Consider the following 14,745-nt stretch of genomic DNA (forward strand, 5'->3'; position numbering starts at 1 on the left):
GCCATTTAGGGTCAGATTTCAAAGTTAAGCTTTGAGGGGGACCCCTTACACAAGTTCTGTTAAGATTCTAAAACAGGAAGTTCTCTGTTAGCCATTGTTGCTTTTATAAACCCATCCTGCCTTTCTTGTCCGTAAATTATGCCAGAAGCTCTTGTAACTTCCTTCACAATTCTTTCTATGGATTGTCCGTGTACAGGGAATTCTGAAATTTCCATCAGGATTTCTAAGAACTTAATAAGTTCTTCACTAATCTTGCATGTGTGCAAAGGTTTTTAAATATTAGTACTCCAATCAATCAGTTTGATAATAATTTCAGCATTGGTGTTAATTTTTGGAATTTTTCTTGATCTAACAGCAGTAGAGAATTTAATTTTCTTATTGAAAGTATTGTCTTCACTGCAAACATTTTATCCTCTTTATCTTTGCTACAAAGTAGTGCTTGAAGCATGGAATAACTGTGAGCATTCAAACCACAATACAGAGTATACACCGACACAGAGCTATACAAGGTGTTTTAAATTCTCAGCATCGTTTTCATTTAGTCCATGGTGTGAACACCAGATTCTATAAAGCCTATTTGCCAAGTTTAACCAGCATGAATAATTGTGGGGACCAAATTGAATTTCTTGTAAATTGTCTGACATTATTTTATCTTAAATAGCTTTTTTTATCCAGTATAGATATCTTTGATCACTAGATGAATTTTTTGAAGTCCCTTCATCGATATCTTATAAATTAATTTCAATATCTATAGATTGAATTACATTAGTGAAAATTTTGAGATCATTGGCAATAGGGACAAGTTTACCAATACTGCCAAAAAACTTATTGTTTAAAGTTGTTTTTCCATCAATAACTGACATTAAGTGCCTCAAAGGTAGTTTCATTCATTATTCGTTCATTTGTGTGCAAGGTACTAACTATCCAAATAAGTTTGATTTAAAGTTTTGGTTTTTTTTTTCTAAAAAAACTTCAAACCGAACTAATTTTTTTCATCTTTTTTTTTTCATCATCTTTTTTCTTTTTTTTCATCTTTTCCAATCAAAGAAAATTTTGTCTCATCTTTTCTTCCATCAAACATTATACGTTGAAATCCATTTCTTTTTACCATATCATCATTTTCAGATTTTAATTGGTTTATCACCTTCAATTTATAGCGTTAAATTTTTTTGTGATCTGTCACTTTTACTGTCAGTCACATTCGTTTTAAAAAAGCCTGGCTCTTTAGCTGCTTTCAGTGTTAGTGTTGAAATTGCAGCAGTTGCTCTATTTGATACACCATATCTATCAAATGCAACTTTCATATTAAATGACTTTTTAGGAACTTGTCTGCTTAACAAGTTCCTAACTTGTACTCAGAGTTTTCTTCGAAAACAACATTTTCATTATTCAGTATTCTCAATATTTTCAATTGACACTTTAGTTTTTTTCCAATTTCATTCCTTTTATAATTTTTTTCTTGCCTGTTAGCTTCTTTAAAATCTTGAGCACTCATTTACATACAACTTTTTGTTCCAAATTTTATATATATATATATATATATATATATATATATATACATATGTATGTATATGTATATGTTTATATATATATATATATATATATATATATATATATATATATATATATATATATATATATATATATATATATATATATATATATATATATATATATATATATATATATATATATATATATATATATATATATATGTATATGTATATATATGTAAATTATGTTAGTGTATTTTACAAATAGAGTGCTCAATGTTCTTAAAGAACAGAGCAATAATAAATTAGTAAAAAACACTTATCTAACTTTTATCTTCTACTTGAAGTTTCACCATTGCTGGATCATCAGGAAGAGTAACTCTTCCTGATGATCCAGCAATGGTGAAACTTCAAGTAGAAGATAAAAGTTAGATAAGTGTTTTTAACTAATTTTTTACTAATATTGATTCAGACAGTGTAATACTAACATGTGACATTGTCAATCTATACACAAGTATTCACACAATGTCTTTCATTTCTTTAAGTTCTTTAAGTGCTATCCTTTCCTGCAATGAAATGTTATCAACTGATTGAAGTTTGTATTGTAAAAAAACAAAAAACTTATTTAAAAGATGATTGGGATTTCTTAAGAAAAATCCCTAGAAATATTGATTCAGACAGTGTAATACTAACATGTGACATTGTCAATCTGTACACAAGTATTCCACATAATCTAGGTCTTAAAGCATTACAATACTGGATTGAACAACAGAAAGATTTAATAGCAGATCGATTCACCTCCGATTTCCTCTTAGAATCGGCATCTTTCATTTTAGAAAACAATAATTTTATTTTTGACGACCAAGTATACCATCAGATTACAGGTACAGCCATGGGTACAGACTTTGCCCCAGACTATGCATGTCTTACAATTGGATTTTTAGTAGAAACTTTGCTTTTTCCGAAAATCTTACCAAAATACTTTTCAAAAGAAGAAGTTAAAAATATTGAACAGTTTTATTTTAGATGATGGTTTTAACATATGGCCAAAAAATCTAGACTTTGCCAAGTTTAAAAGTTCTCTAGAAGAACTACATAATTCAATTAATTTTACTACATAATTCAATTAATTTTACGGTTGATTTAGGTACACAATACAATGTCATTAATTTTTTAGATGTATTGGTTATTCTTAAAAACAACAGACATATCAAAATAGATGTATTTTACAAAGAAACAAATACCCACGACTATTTAAATTACAATAGTATTCATCCTTTCCACATAGAAAAGAATATCCCATATAATCCTGCTAAAAGAATAATTGTTTTTACCTCGGATTATGCTACAGAAATACTACGTTTAACGGAACTAAAATTATGGTTAAAAGAATGTCTTTACCCAGATAATATTATAGAAAAAGCATTTCATAATGCCAAATTACAAGGACCAGCACCTTTAAAAAAATCCAAAGAAGTTTTTCCTCTGGTAACTGCATTTTATAGCAATTTAAACTGCTAGCCTATTTTAACAGAAACTAACCTTTTACTTAGTCTATCTACTAATGCAAGGGTAAAGGAGGTTTTTTCAAATATACATCCAGTAATAGCCTACAAACAACCACCAAATTTACTTAGACAACTAACTTCTTCAAAATTTCATTCTATTTCATCTATCAAAAAAACGGGTTTATTCAAATGTAAAGATATTCGTTGTAAAATTTGCCAATTATATTTACAAGAAGTTGATAAGCTTGAGACGTCTAATTGAACTATTTGGAATATTAAAAGTCGCATTACTTGTAATAGCAAAAATATTATTTATTATTTAAAGTGTTTATCATGTAATGGTTTACCTACTTACACTGGAAAAACAAATAATTTAAGAAACCGTACTAATGGTCATATTTCCAGTTGCAGAACAGGAAATTCTACAGACCAATTTGACAATCATGTATTTGAATGCCAGAGATTACACAACAAAACTATAGAACCTTTTTTCCAACTCTTTGTTTTCCTTGAATTAAAAAGTGAAAAATATTTGTTGTCATATGAAAGTCATTTACATAAACAAAAACATGACACATTTAATTGAGACTTCCTTTTTAAAAAAATGTTACAATGGTAACTCATAGTTACAATATAGCGATTTAATTTTTCTATTATCTAACTTTCTACAGTTATATAAAAAAATTTTGATAAAGCATTAAACATAGCACTACTGATGAAAATAGTGAAAGGCCTCTAGTGCTTTTTTATCATTTATATATTTATTTAAAAGAAATAAATCTTTTTTCAAATTTCAAAAATTCAATTATTGTTTTTTTTTTGCTTGGCATACTTTTTTCCATTATATTGTTTATTATCAATTTTGTAGTTATATATATATATATATATATATATATATATATATATATATATATATATATATATATATATATATATATATATATACATATATATATATATATATATATATATATATATATATATATATATATATGTATATATATATATATATACATATATATATATATGTATGTACATATATATATATATATATATATATATATATATATATGTATATATGTATACATATGTATATGTATATATATATCAATCTATATATATATATATATATATATATATATATATATATATATATATATATATATATATATATATATATATATATATATATATATATACATATATATCTATATATATATATATATATATATATATATATAATATTATATTATATATATATCATTAACGCACAAGAGACACAAACTCTTTAGAGCTGTGTCTATTATAGTATTTATAGAATAGAAAAGCAACATTATGACGATGTGATAATGGTTGAAGGTAGTGATAATGGTTAGAGAGCAGGTCCAACTATGTTTACATTGTGTTTTTACACCTTGTCTAAAAGAGAAAGGGCATCATTGGAAGATCCGCTCCAGTTATGGCAACAGTATTCCATACAAGGACGGATTTTAGATTTGTAGAAATAAAGAATAGAATCCGGAGTAAGAAAGTGTCGAGCACGATAAAGAGATGCAACCTTAGCAGATACTAATTTTGCTATGGATTGTATATATGGTTCAAAAAAAAAAAGGAAGTAAAAGTTAATCCTAGAAAATGAAGGGTAGATGACTCTTTTAGTACGTTGCTTTTCATAAATATAGGAAGATCTAGATTGTTATGAAAATGATAAGCTGTAAGTTATATCTGAGTTTAAGTTCACCAGCCACTGAGAGTCCTATGCTGTAGCAGAAGTGAGAAAAATTTCACACTCAAATGTCTCCTCCAAACAATCAGAGAATATCGGCTTCTTATTATGACAAGAATAAATTATAGTATCATCAGTGAACAATGCCACCTTAGATGTTAGAGTTTCTCGGAAATCGTTAATTTAAATTAAATAATGTATAGGGTTAAGGATAGAACCTTGAGGAACCCCTGAAGTTACAGTAAATGAAGAAGAGTGCTGTTCGTTGACAACAACTTTTATACTTTGATTAGTAAGGAAGGATTCACTAATCTTAAAGACCTGATACTCCGTAGGAAAAGAGGAGAAGACCAGCATGGAAATATGTATTTATCAAAGGTTTTAGAAATGCCAAGAGTGATAGCCTTAGCCTATCCACATCTGTCTAATGCACAATAAAACCTATTTTTACATATATATATATATATATATATATATATATATATATATATATATATATATATATATATATATATATATATATATATATATATATATATATATATATATATATATATAATATAACTGTTAAAGGTTAGGTCAGCAATTTTTTAATTTTTCAAAACCTCAAGCACTTTTAGGCAATGCCGACCCTAATTCCAAGAACTGATATATTCCAACCGGATTGGTATTGACTTATTTTATAGTTTAATTATTAACCAAGTTTATTATATGTTAGCTGCCAAATGCTCAACTCGATTTCGTACAACTATTGCTTTTAATATTTTTTTCCTGATACTTATTTATTCTTTTGATATATTTTATAATAATTCATCTACTAACAAACATAATCTATGCATTAGCCAATGATAACAATGTAAAAGTAACTTCAGCCTTTACTTCTTTTTTTTGATATTCATCTACTTTTTTTCCTTATTCCATCTTCTCTCTCCTCTTTTCTGTCTGCCTGTTCTTGTTGTTTATCTTGTTCCTTTTTAAATGATTTAGAAAACCATATACTTGAGTTAAATTTATTTGAGTTATTTTTTAATAGTTTTTTCATTTCTTTCTATTTTTTTTATATTTTCTTTCTATTTTCTTTCTATTTTGTTTTTAGGAGTTGGTCTTATATATTTATTTTCTGATAAAAACTTATTTAGTTTTTCCAATTGAATCTCAATAAAATATTCATTTTTTTCAGCTTGCAGTCTTGTTAAGATTAAGTTTGTAATTTTAAAAACAATAATCACATGTTTAATATATATTGTTAAAAATAGTAAATAATGTAGATGCAATTGAAGTACTTGTAAACATTGTCAATTTTATTGATTAGGCCAAGTCTTACCAAATGTCATTAAACGCAAAGCATGGAGCATTCTTCATGGGTTACTAGAAATGTTTAGTTATCGCTTACATCATATTCAATCTCATTATCGAATGAGCCTTATTTCCAGTCTCCACAATGTTGTTCCTGTCAGTGACTTAGATAAAGTGCAAATTCAAATGTGGTATTTCAGATATAATTTTGTTTGTTTCATATATTAATTTTTTTAATGAAGCAATGGAATTTATTTTTTTAATGTTTGAAAATATTTGCTTTTTTATTATATTTTTTATGGTATAATTTTTTATTGTCAATTTTTGTAATAGTAAATAGTAAAATAGTGAATTATTTTTAAATAACACTATGTAACAAATTTTTACTTTTTTTCTTTTCCTGGGTTAAAAAATCGCTGTTATTCCAGAAAAACTTTGCTTCTGTGACTGGGACAATGAAATTTGGAAAACTGAGTGTTTTGGAGAAAATTCTCGATTTAATGCCAAGTTTCCTTCTATAATATTCTTCAACTGCTAGAGTTCTCCAGATGTTTCTACAATTCTCCTAAACACTCTAAAACATTCAAGAAACTTCCAGAACTTTTGAGAAACTCTTAGAACTTTCTAGCACATTTTTGAACGTTCCAAAAGTAGCTGTGCAAGTATAAAAGCACAGGTGCCTTGAATCAAGATTCCAATTTTTGTTATTGCAGACTGAAAGGATAGCGATTCGTAGTTGAAGAGAAGTTATTTGATATGGCATCAAAAGGTTGTTTACATTTGAAAAACATTGAAAAACTTTGCTTCTGTGACTGGGACAATGAAATTTGGAAAATCGCATGTTTTCTAGAAAATTCCCAATTTGCTTTCAATGCCAAGCTTCCTCCTATAATATTCCTGAACTGCTAGAGTTGTTCAGATGCATAGCTGTACAAGTATAAAAGCACAGGTGTCTTGAACCGAAATTCCAATTCGTTATTTATTTATTTATTTGATATCAAGAGGTTGCTACATCCAGCTGATACATTCTGCTATGTGTGCAGACACTTCATAAAGGCAAGAACGAACAATTATTCCGTGGAAGTCTACAGGGCATACTTCGGCATGCTGCTATTAATTCTGAATATTGCAAAAAAACACTTGAATGTTTTAATGTGATGTGTTTTAATTTATTTTCATTAAATCTCAATGCTTTAGATGTAGTTCATTTTAAGGAGTTTACAAATTTTGTCATAAGTTATTTACTGTAGGCAAATAGGTTCCATCTTGAAATCGTTCCATATTTTGAAATTTCCTGTCCTCAAATTATTATAATTCTTATGTATTACTATTGGCTATGTTAGATGTTGGTACAGAGGAGAGAAGCAAGCCATGAAGTTTGCTATCCCATGAATTTGACAAGAGATGGACCACTCAAGCAACTGCTACTTCTGCGTGGCAAACCCAAAAATTGTCACACTGGCAAAAATGCCCCTCAGATCGTTTATCTGGACATACCTTCTTCCATTGCTTCAGTGCCACACAGCCCCAATCCGCATGTTCCGACTCCTCCTAAACGGTATTGGCCATCTTCAGGAGACAAGTCAGATAGCGAGGCAAGATTCCACAGATAAAGTTAGCCATAGAAAGCCGTACTTTCCTAACCAGAAAGACGTAATCAATTTAATTAGGGACATCGGGCTTATGAAATCAAATGCTGAGCTTCTGATATCCAGGCTCAAACAGTGGAACTTGGTTGACGATAGCATACAAGTTATGGGTCAGAGAAAGCAGCATCAAAGATTCTTCAACTTCTTCAGTCAGCATGATGGGCTGTGCTTCTGCAACAATGTTTTTGGCCTATTCCAGGCTGTAGGTATCACATATAATCCTATTGAGTGGCGCCCATTCATAGATAGTTTATTCTGGAGCCTTAAAGCCGTGTTGCTTCACAATGGAAACAACTACTCGTCTCTTTCGATGGCCCACTCTGTGCATATCAAAGAGGACTACAATAGTGTCAAAATGTTGCTGAATGCATTAAAGTATGATGACTACAAACGACAGTCATTGATGACTTCAAAATGGTATCATTCCTCATAAGTCTTTAAAGAGGTTTCATAAAATTTCCTTGTTTCCTCTGTCTCTGATACAGCCATGACCCTAAGGCACATTATCACAACACAAATGACTGGCCACAATGAACCGAGTTTTCTGTTAGGAAGTTCAATCTGAAGTGGGAGCTGCTGATAGAAACTCATAAAGTGCCAATGCCACAGCTCCACATCTACTTAAGCCTCATTACGCAATTTGTCACTGCTCTTGACAAGGAGACAGCAGCATTTCAATACCTCCAAGATCTTTTTCCAAAAGCTGCCCAAGGCTAAGGTCAGGGCTGGTATATTTGTCAGACCACAGATCAAGAAGATCATAGAATGTGAGGATTTTTCAAAACCAATGAACAGGATGGAGAGAATGGCTTAGTGCAATTTTGTTGCAGATGTTCAGGGCTTCCTAGATAATCACAAAGCTGAAAACTATGTGGAGTTAATGCAGACTCTCATAAAGAATTATGCCAAAATGGGATGCAGAATGTCTCTGAAAGTCCATATCCTTAATTCTTATATTGGCAAATTCAAGGAAAAAATGGGCGCTTACTCTGAGGAGCAAGGCCAGCGCTTTCATCAAGATATATTGGACTTTAACATTGTTACCAAGGACAGTATAACGAAAACATGATGGGGGACTACATTTGAGGGCCACTATGAGAGAGTGATTCACGGTACAATTGTAAATCTAGAAAATCTAAACATTTTTGAACTTTGTTAAGTGGTTTCCGACTGTATTTGTCTATTCCTTGTGCAATTTTTGTTTTTACCTGATCATAATGACAAAAATGAAAAAAAATCGTTCTATTTTCACAAAAAAACAAGTTTTCTTCGTGTTGTTGTCGTGTAAGCAAAGTTTGTGCTTAATGAAGTCATTTTTTCACATACTTTAGACACAAACAATTGATATATAACACTTAGAAGCCAGAATCAAAAATTGTGTTACATAGTGTAGCGATAAAATATTTGCACTAATATTTTTTTATGCATGACAATATAAAATATTAGCACTAATATTTCTTTATGTATGACAATATTTTTAGTGTAGTTACTACAGTGCTTAAACTTATCATGGGATTTGGTTCATCTGATCTTCAAGCTCAACTCTCATCTCAAAGATACACAACTGAACCTTCTGTTGTATGTTTTTTTCTGTTGTAGTTTTTCACTCATCGTTCTTTTTTAAATTTTTGTATAAAATCAAACATTTTGTTATGAAAAAATAACAGAACTTGGCCATTTTGGCCAGTTTATTGTTATTTACAATGTAGTTTATTATTGAATATACAGTAGCATCCAAAAATTTGTGGATAGGGTAAAAACAATTGAATTTTACCAACTTTTTAGCACATAGTTCACTCAAGCCAATATATTATATACCAAATAAAATGTTTTTTTTTGTACTATTATGTTTTGAACAAATATTGATTATTTAATCAACATATTCGATTTAAAAAAAAAAAGAATATGTTGATTAAATAATCAATATTTGTTCAAAAATTTGCAAACAAAGCGTTTATAATTTAAAAAAAAAGGAATTTTTCAATATCATTTTATCAAAATTTATCGAGAGACTATTTTTATAATCGATATTAGAAAAATATAGACCAAAAGAATATGCAATAAATGCCTTTAAAAAATTACATTGCCTTCTCCATGTTTTTTTTATAAACAGTTGAGATTTAGGATCATATCTTGTACCTACTGGATGTCAACCAAATTTGTTTTCATCTGAATTGCATAAACTTGTTTTCATCACTAAAAAGAATTTTTGTTCACTTATCCACTTTAGTGCTGTGATGTAAGTTTTTCTCAGACATTTCAGTTTTTCAAGGAAATCAATGTTTTTGAGCGTCTTTCAAACACATTTGAATGGCATAAACAAGGTTTTGTATTAGAAAAACTACAATTCATTTCATAAAAATGTTTCATTTGTTCATTTAAATCAACAGCTGTCAAATGGGGTTTTTCCTTGCTTAGTGTCACAAGCTTTTTAACTTGACCATATGTTGTTTTGCGTGGTCTTCCTAAATAAATCTTTGTGGGTCCAGTAAGTTCATATCTCCTAATAATTTGTCCATCATCATACATTTCTTTTACCCCGTGACCTTATTCACTTATAAATGCTTTTTAATTATTTCCACAAAGTATTTGTTTACAATATCAATAAATAATGTTGGATTTAGTAAAGTGCTGAATTATTAGAAAAATTGTTATTTATTTAGCCTTTCTGCAAATTTTTGGACGCTTCTGTATAGTTTACAGTTTATTATTGAAAATGTTATATATATAAGGTAATTTCTTGTAAAAGGAGCAAAGTTATTCTTATATCCCCTCATATTTTTTTGAAATTTTAACCAGTGGTATCTATAAATGAAACACAAAAAAATGCAAAATTTAAGCCCTAGTTTTAAAAAGTCCTAAATTTTTAGCATTTTTAGGCTAGGCCTGAAATGCCCTATTTTGCTCTTGTCTACCATTGTGGATTTTGTAGGGGTACTTTTTTTGTAAATAATTTAAGTTTTACTTTCATTTTTTGAGAGCAGTGAATTCTAAAATTTAAAAATAACTCATTTTCAGAAATACAGAGATAACTGCATTTTTTGTTCTTTGTTTTGTTTTGTTTTGCTACTATCATTTTGTTACCATTTTGTTACCATTGATTTTGTTACCATTGTTTTGTTAACATTGGTTGCACTTTTACTAATACAAGTGTTGTAAACTTACAGATTAAATTTTATTTTTTAATTAAAAAGATGTTAGACCATCTTTTATATAAAATATGGTTGGCCTCTTGAAGCATAATAAAGATATGCTATTTTTAACTTGAAACTCAGAGCTCTCTATTTGTACTCACAGTTTCCATCAAAGATCTAATAATAGCACTTTTTATTAAGTAATCTAGTGGAAGAAAATGACTGAATATTGGTACCTTACTATTTTTAAAATTGTTGAATCCTAATATAATTTTAAAATGGTCAATATAAACTTTTTGTTTTGTTACCATGCGTTCCATTTTTACTTTTTCCTAGAGTTGTTTAACTTTTATTTCAGCAAAAGAAGAGATAATAGACCTAATATAAATAATGGTTTAACAAACTTTAGTTACAAGATTATTTTTAACCTCTGGTTTCACTAGAAACTATAATATTTAAAAAAGTTCTTAATGAGAAATGCATGTTCTTTTGAAAACCAAAATTTGCCAAGTCAAAAAAGAAACACAAAAATGAAAAGAATTATCAAACATGCAAATATTAAAATTAAAGTTTACACCATTATGAGAATTTTTAACAAAAACATAAAATATTTTAAACTTTTTACTGAAGAGATAAAAACTGTTTAATTGGAATTTCCTTCTTTTTTTATGTTAAGATGTGGTACTCAGGTCCAGAAGATGTTAAACATGTTTTAACTAGAGAAATTACATTCATTCTTAGCACCCAGCAAACATTATATTAGTTAGGCCAGTAATATTAATAATTTGGAAAATGTAAGTGCACAAACTTTGCAATAAAATTATTAGTTTATTTATCATTTTTAAAAACCAGACTAGACCAGGAAAGTTTGTCTTATTTGCACAATAGGTAATGCTATATCACTACAGATTCCACCCAAACAGTTTCATATTTTGATCTGCATGATCAAAGGAGATAAAGGCTCATAAAATGATGGAATTTTCCAACTAACAGTGATTACTATGAAGAATTTTTCATCAAATTTGTTTTGTATGAGCTCCATTTTTTCAACAATGTTGCGCAGTAGCATAATCTCCACGATTAACCTTCGACAGTATTTAAACATTGCTTTAGCGGGCTTTATCGGCCTGTGATTGGGCTTTTTATAGTGCCAGCGATTCCATCACATGCTATGATTTTTCATGGCTGTTGCAAAGAAATTCTAGATGGAACAAATAGAGAAATTTTCAGCATGGGGACATAAGTTGTAAAAATGTTTTTATACCTAAATTCCTGGACAACTATTAGGAAAAAAAAAAGGAATTAATATAAGCCAGTGCATATCAGAACACTATATCGACAAACCCCAGTTTTTGCTAGAAAGTTATGGAAGTTTCATAAAGTTTCTATGGTTTGAGTATATATAAAGTCTTATATATATGAAAAAAATTGAATTAAAACTTAATAAATTGGCCTTTTTGCTCTTCATATGCAGCTCAAGTTTCATGTTTCCTCGATGTTTTTCAATTTTATAAAGTTGAGGCGCATAAGCTGGATTCATGTTTATTGTGACAAAAGTAATGTCATTTTGTTGATAGCACTCTATTACACTTCTTGCGTAATGGCAAGATGCAAGATCATGCAAAAAAAACTGGCAGGTTATTATGTTTTTAGATCATAGTTGCTTTTTTAAATATACTTACATGTAAACTTCTGAGTTGATGTTTTTGTTTATGAAAAATGGCTGAGTTTTAAAACCACATGAGCAGATGGCTTGACAAACCATAACTTTATTGTCAAATTTGTTATTTTTAATTACTTTTAGTAAAATATCAGGGTTTATTTATTTTGAAATTGTATAGGATTGCCTAGGACTGTCCAATTTCCTTGAAGATTTTTCATTGCAGTTTTTGACTGCATTTTTGGTCTCTGCTGAATTGCTGTTAAGATCTTCCAGGAAAGTTCTGCAATAATCAAGTTTTGACAGACCACTTTCTTGGTTTCTTGACTTCCTTATCAATCTGTGTTCACCTTTAAAAGTCCTAAGATGCCTCTGTAATTGCTGAGGCCACTCAGCACTTAAAACTACATAATATATACATGGTTTAATATGTTAGGGTTTGGTAATTGAAGTGGCAGTAAAGAATTCAATTCCTGGATCTACTGGATCTTCTAGATCCAGTAGATCAGACTGGATAGGTCAGGATTAAGTGATGCAATAGTAAAACATTAGTCCCAGATCCTTTTGACCAAACAGCTAATCAAAAGCCACCCTGATATTATTACATTTCTTAGCAACTAAATTTGGATAAAGAAAGATCTCTGAACTCATTGTTTGAATACAACTGAATGCTAATAAACTAGGTAGTGTTGTTATCGACTTTAACTAAATCGACTTAAAGTCAATTAGTTGAATGTCAAAATTAGTTTCGACTGATTGACTTTCGAAAAAATGAATAATCGATTCAATCGACTATAGACTTCCTACTAATTGACTAAAAGTTGATTTAGTTGAGTAAAAATCTTAAAATCCTTTTATCTTTTCATTCGATTTAACATTCCAATCTTTTATTTTTGTTTGTTTAAAAACAAAAGTATGTACTATTATAACTAGAGATGTCATGGATAGAGGTTTGTAGTATACGAAATACTTGGCTAGGCGCTCTGCCGAAGCACCAAATATTCAGCTGTCAAATATTCGGTGACACTTTCCTATTTTAAGGGTTCTGACCTGGTTTATTGAAGTGTATATCATGGGTATACTGGCAAAAGACTTTAAATCAAAATGAGCAGTTTTTACTTCATGATGAAGTATTGTAAAGTTTATAACACTCTACAAACTGGTAAAATTCAAGTCGAATGAAACATTTTTAAAGATGTTTAAATGTATTTTTATAACCAGAGAAAAGCTTTTCTCTGGTTAAAAAATTATATTAAACGTTAACTTATAACACAGGTGTTTTATTTAGACTAAAAGCTTTTAAATTAAAAATAAAAAATTATATATAAATATCTTCTATAGCTATAAATATTTTCTATACATATTATAGCTATAAATATTTTCTTAAATAAATACTTAACATTATGGTGTATTTAAATATGAACACCAAATGCAAATCTTTAATAAGATTATAAAAGTTTCAAATTGGAAGAAAACTTAAATGATCGATTTCTCTTAACTAGAATTTTTGAGTTTTTTTTGCCAGAATACCCACAATATGTTGTGGCAATAAACTATACGCTGTGGGCATTTTTGTTAATTTATGGCTTGGCTGTGTAGCAGCACACATTACTTGTTGACTGTTACATCAATTTGATATAACTATAGTTATGTATAAACGTATCATACTCTTCTCACCACTCAAAAAGATTACTAAAGTAACCAGCTCAGGTATTTGCATTACAGAGGTAATTTCAGAAGTTAATATAGATCTTCACTACAACCTGAACTTAAAACAATGTTTAACTTTAACAACTTAAAACCTGAACTTTAATGGGAATGTCAATTATACAGTTGAGATAAAAAGATGCGATAAATCCTTCTCAGTAAAAGGCTGCTTGACACTGATGAACTATCACCCGTGACTAGTAGCACCGATGATAATTCAGCTCTACTTCGTAAAAAAAAAAGAAATATAAACGAAAACAATCTCTATGAAAAAATGTACACATATGAAGATGTGAGAAAGATTAATTCCTATCGCAAATGATATTAGTTTTTACATGAAACTGTTCGCTTAAATAAGACAGCAAACCTTTAAAAGTGTTGCTGTTGTATTTACAATGTGATGTGTTTTACAATCACATTGTAAATATTATTGTAAAAACTTTGATATATAGCAAGTATTTAATGCAGTCCCCAAATCATTGGTGTTTGGGTATCAATTGTCCAGTTGTCGGAGCGGCCGTTTTTTCATATTGTTATGCTCAATTAACATTTAAATGATATGATGTTAAAAA

The 14,745-nt window shown here is 29.0% G+C and overlaps 1 protein-coding gene across 2 annotated transcripts in view; it reads left to right on the top strand.

The window, feature by feature from the left end:
* LOC100211872 (mediator of RNA polymerase II transcription subunit 23) overlaps positions 1 to 14,745 on the top strand; it is a 72,694-nt gene that overhangs the window by 36,039 nt on the left and 21,910 nt on the right. For both annotated transcript variants that reach the window (XM_065793824.1, XM_065793823.1), the window contains exons 20-21: positions 6,040 to 6,214; positions 9,154 to 9,250. In XM_065793824.1, coding sequence (XP_065649896.1) covers positions 6,040 to 6,214; positions 9,154 to 9,250 — 272 coding nt within the window. The remainder of the gene's footprint in view (positions 1 to 6,039; positions 6,215 to 9,153; positions 9,251 to 14,745) is intronic.

This window comes from Hydra vulgaris, chromosome 03, assembly GCF_038396675.1.
Source record: "Hydra vulgaris chromosome 03, alternate assembly HydraT2T_AEP".
NCBI lineage: Eukaryota > Metazoa > Cnidaria > Hydrozoa > Anthoathecata > Hydridae > Hydra > Hydra vulgaris.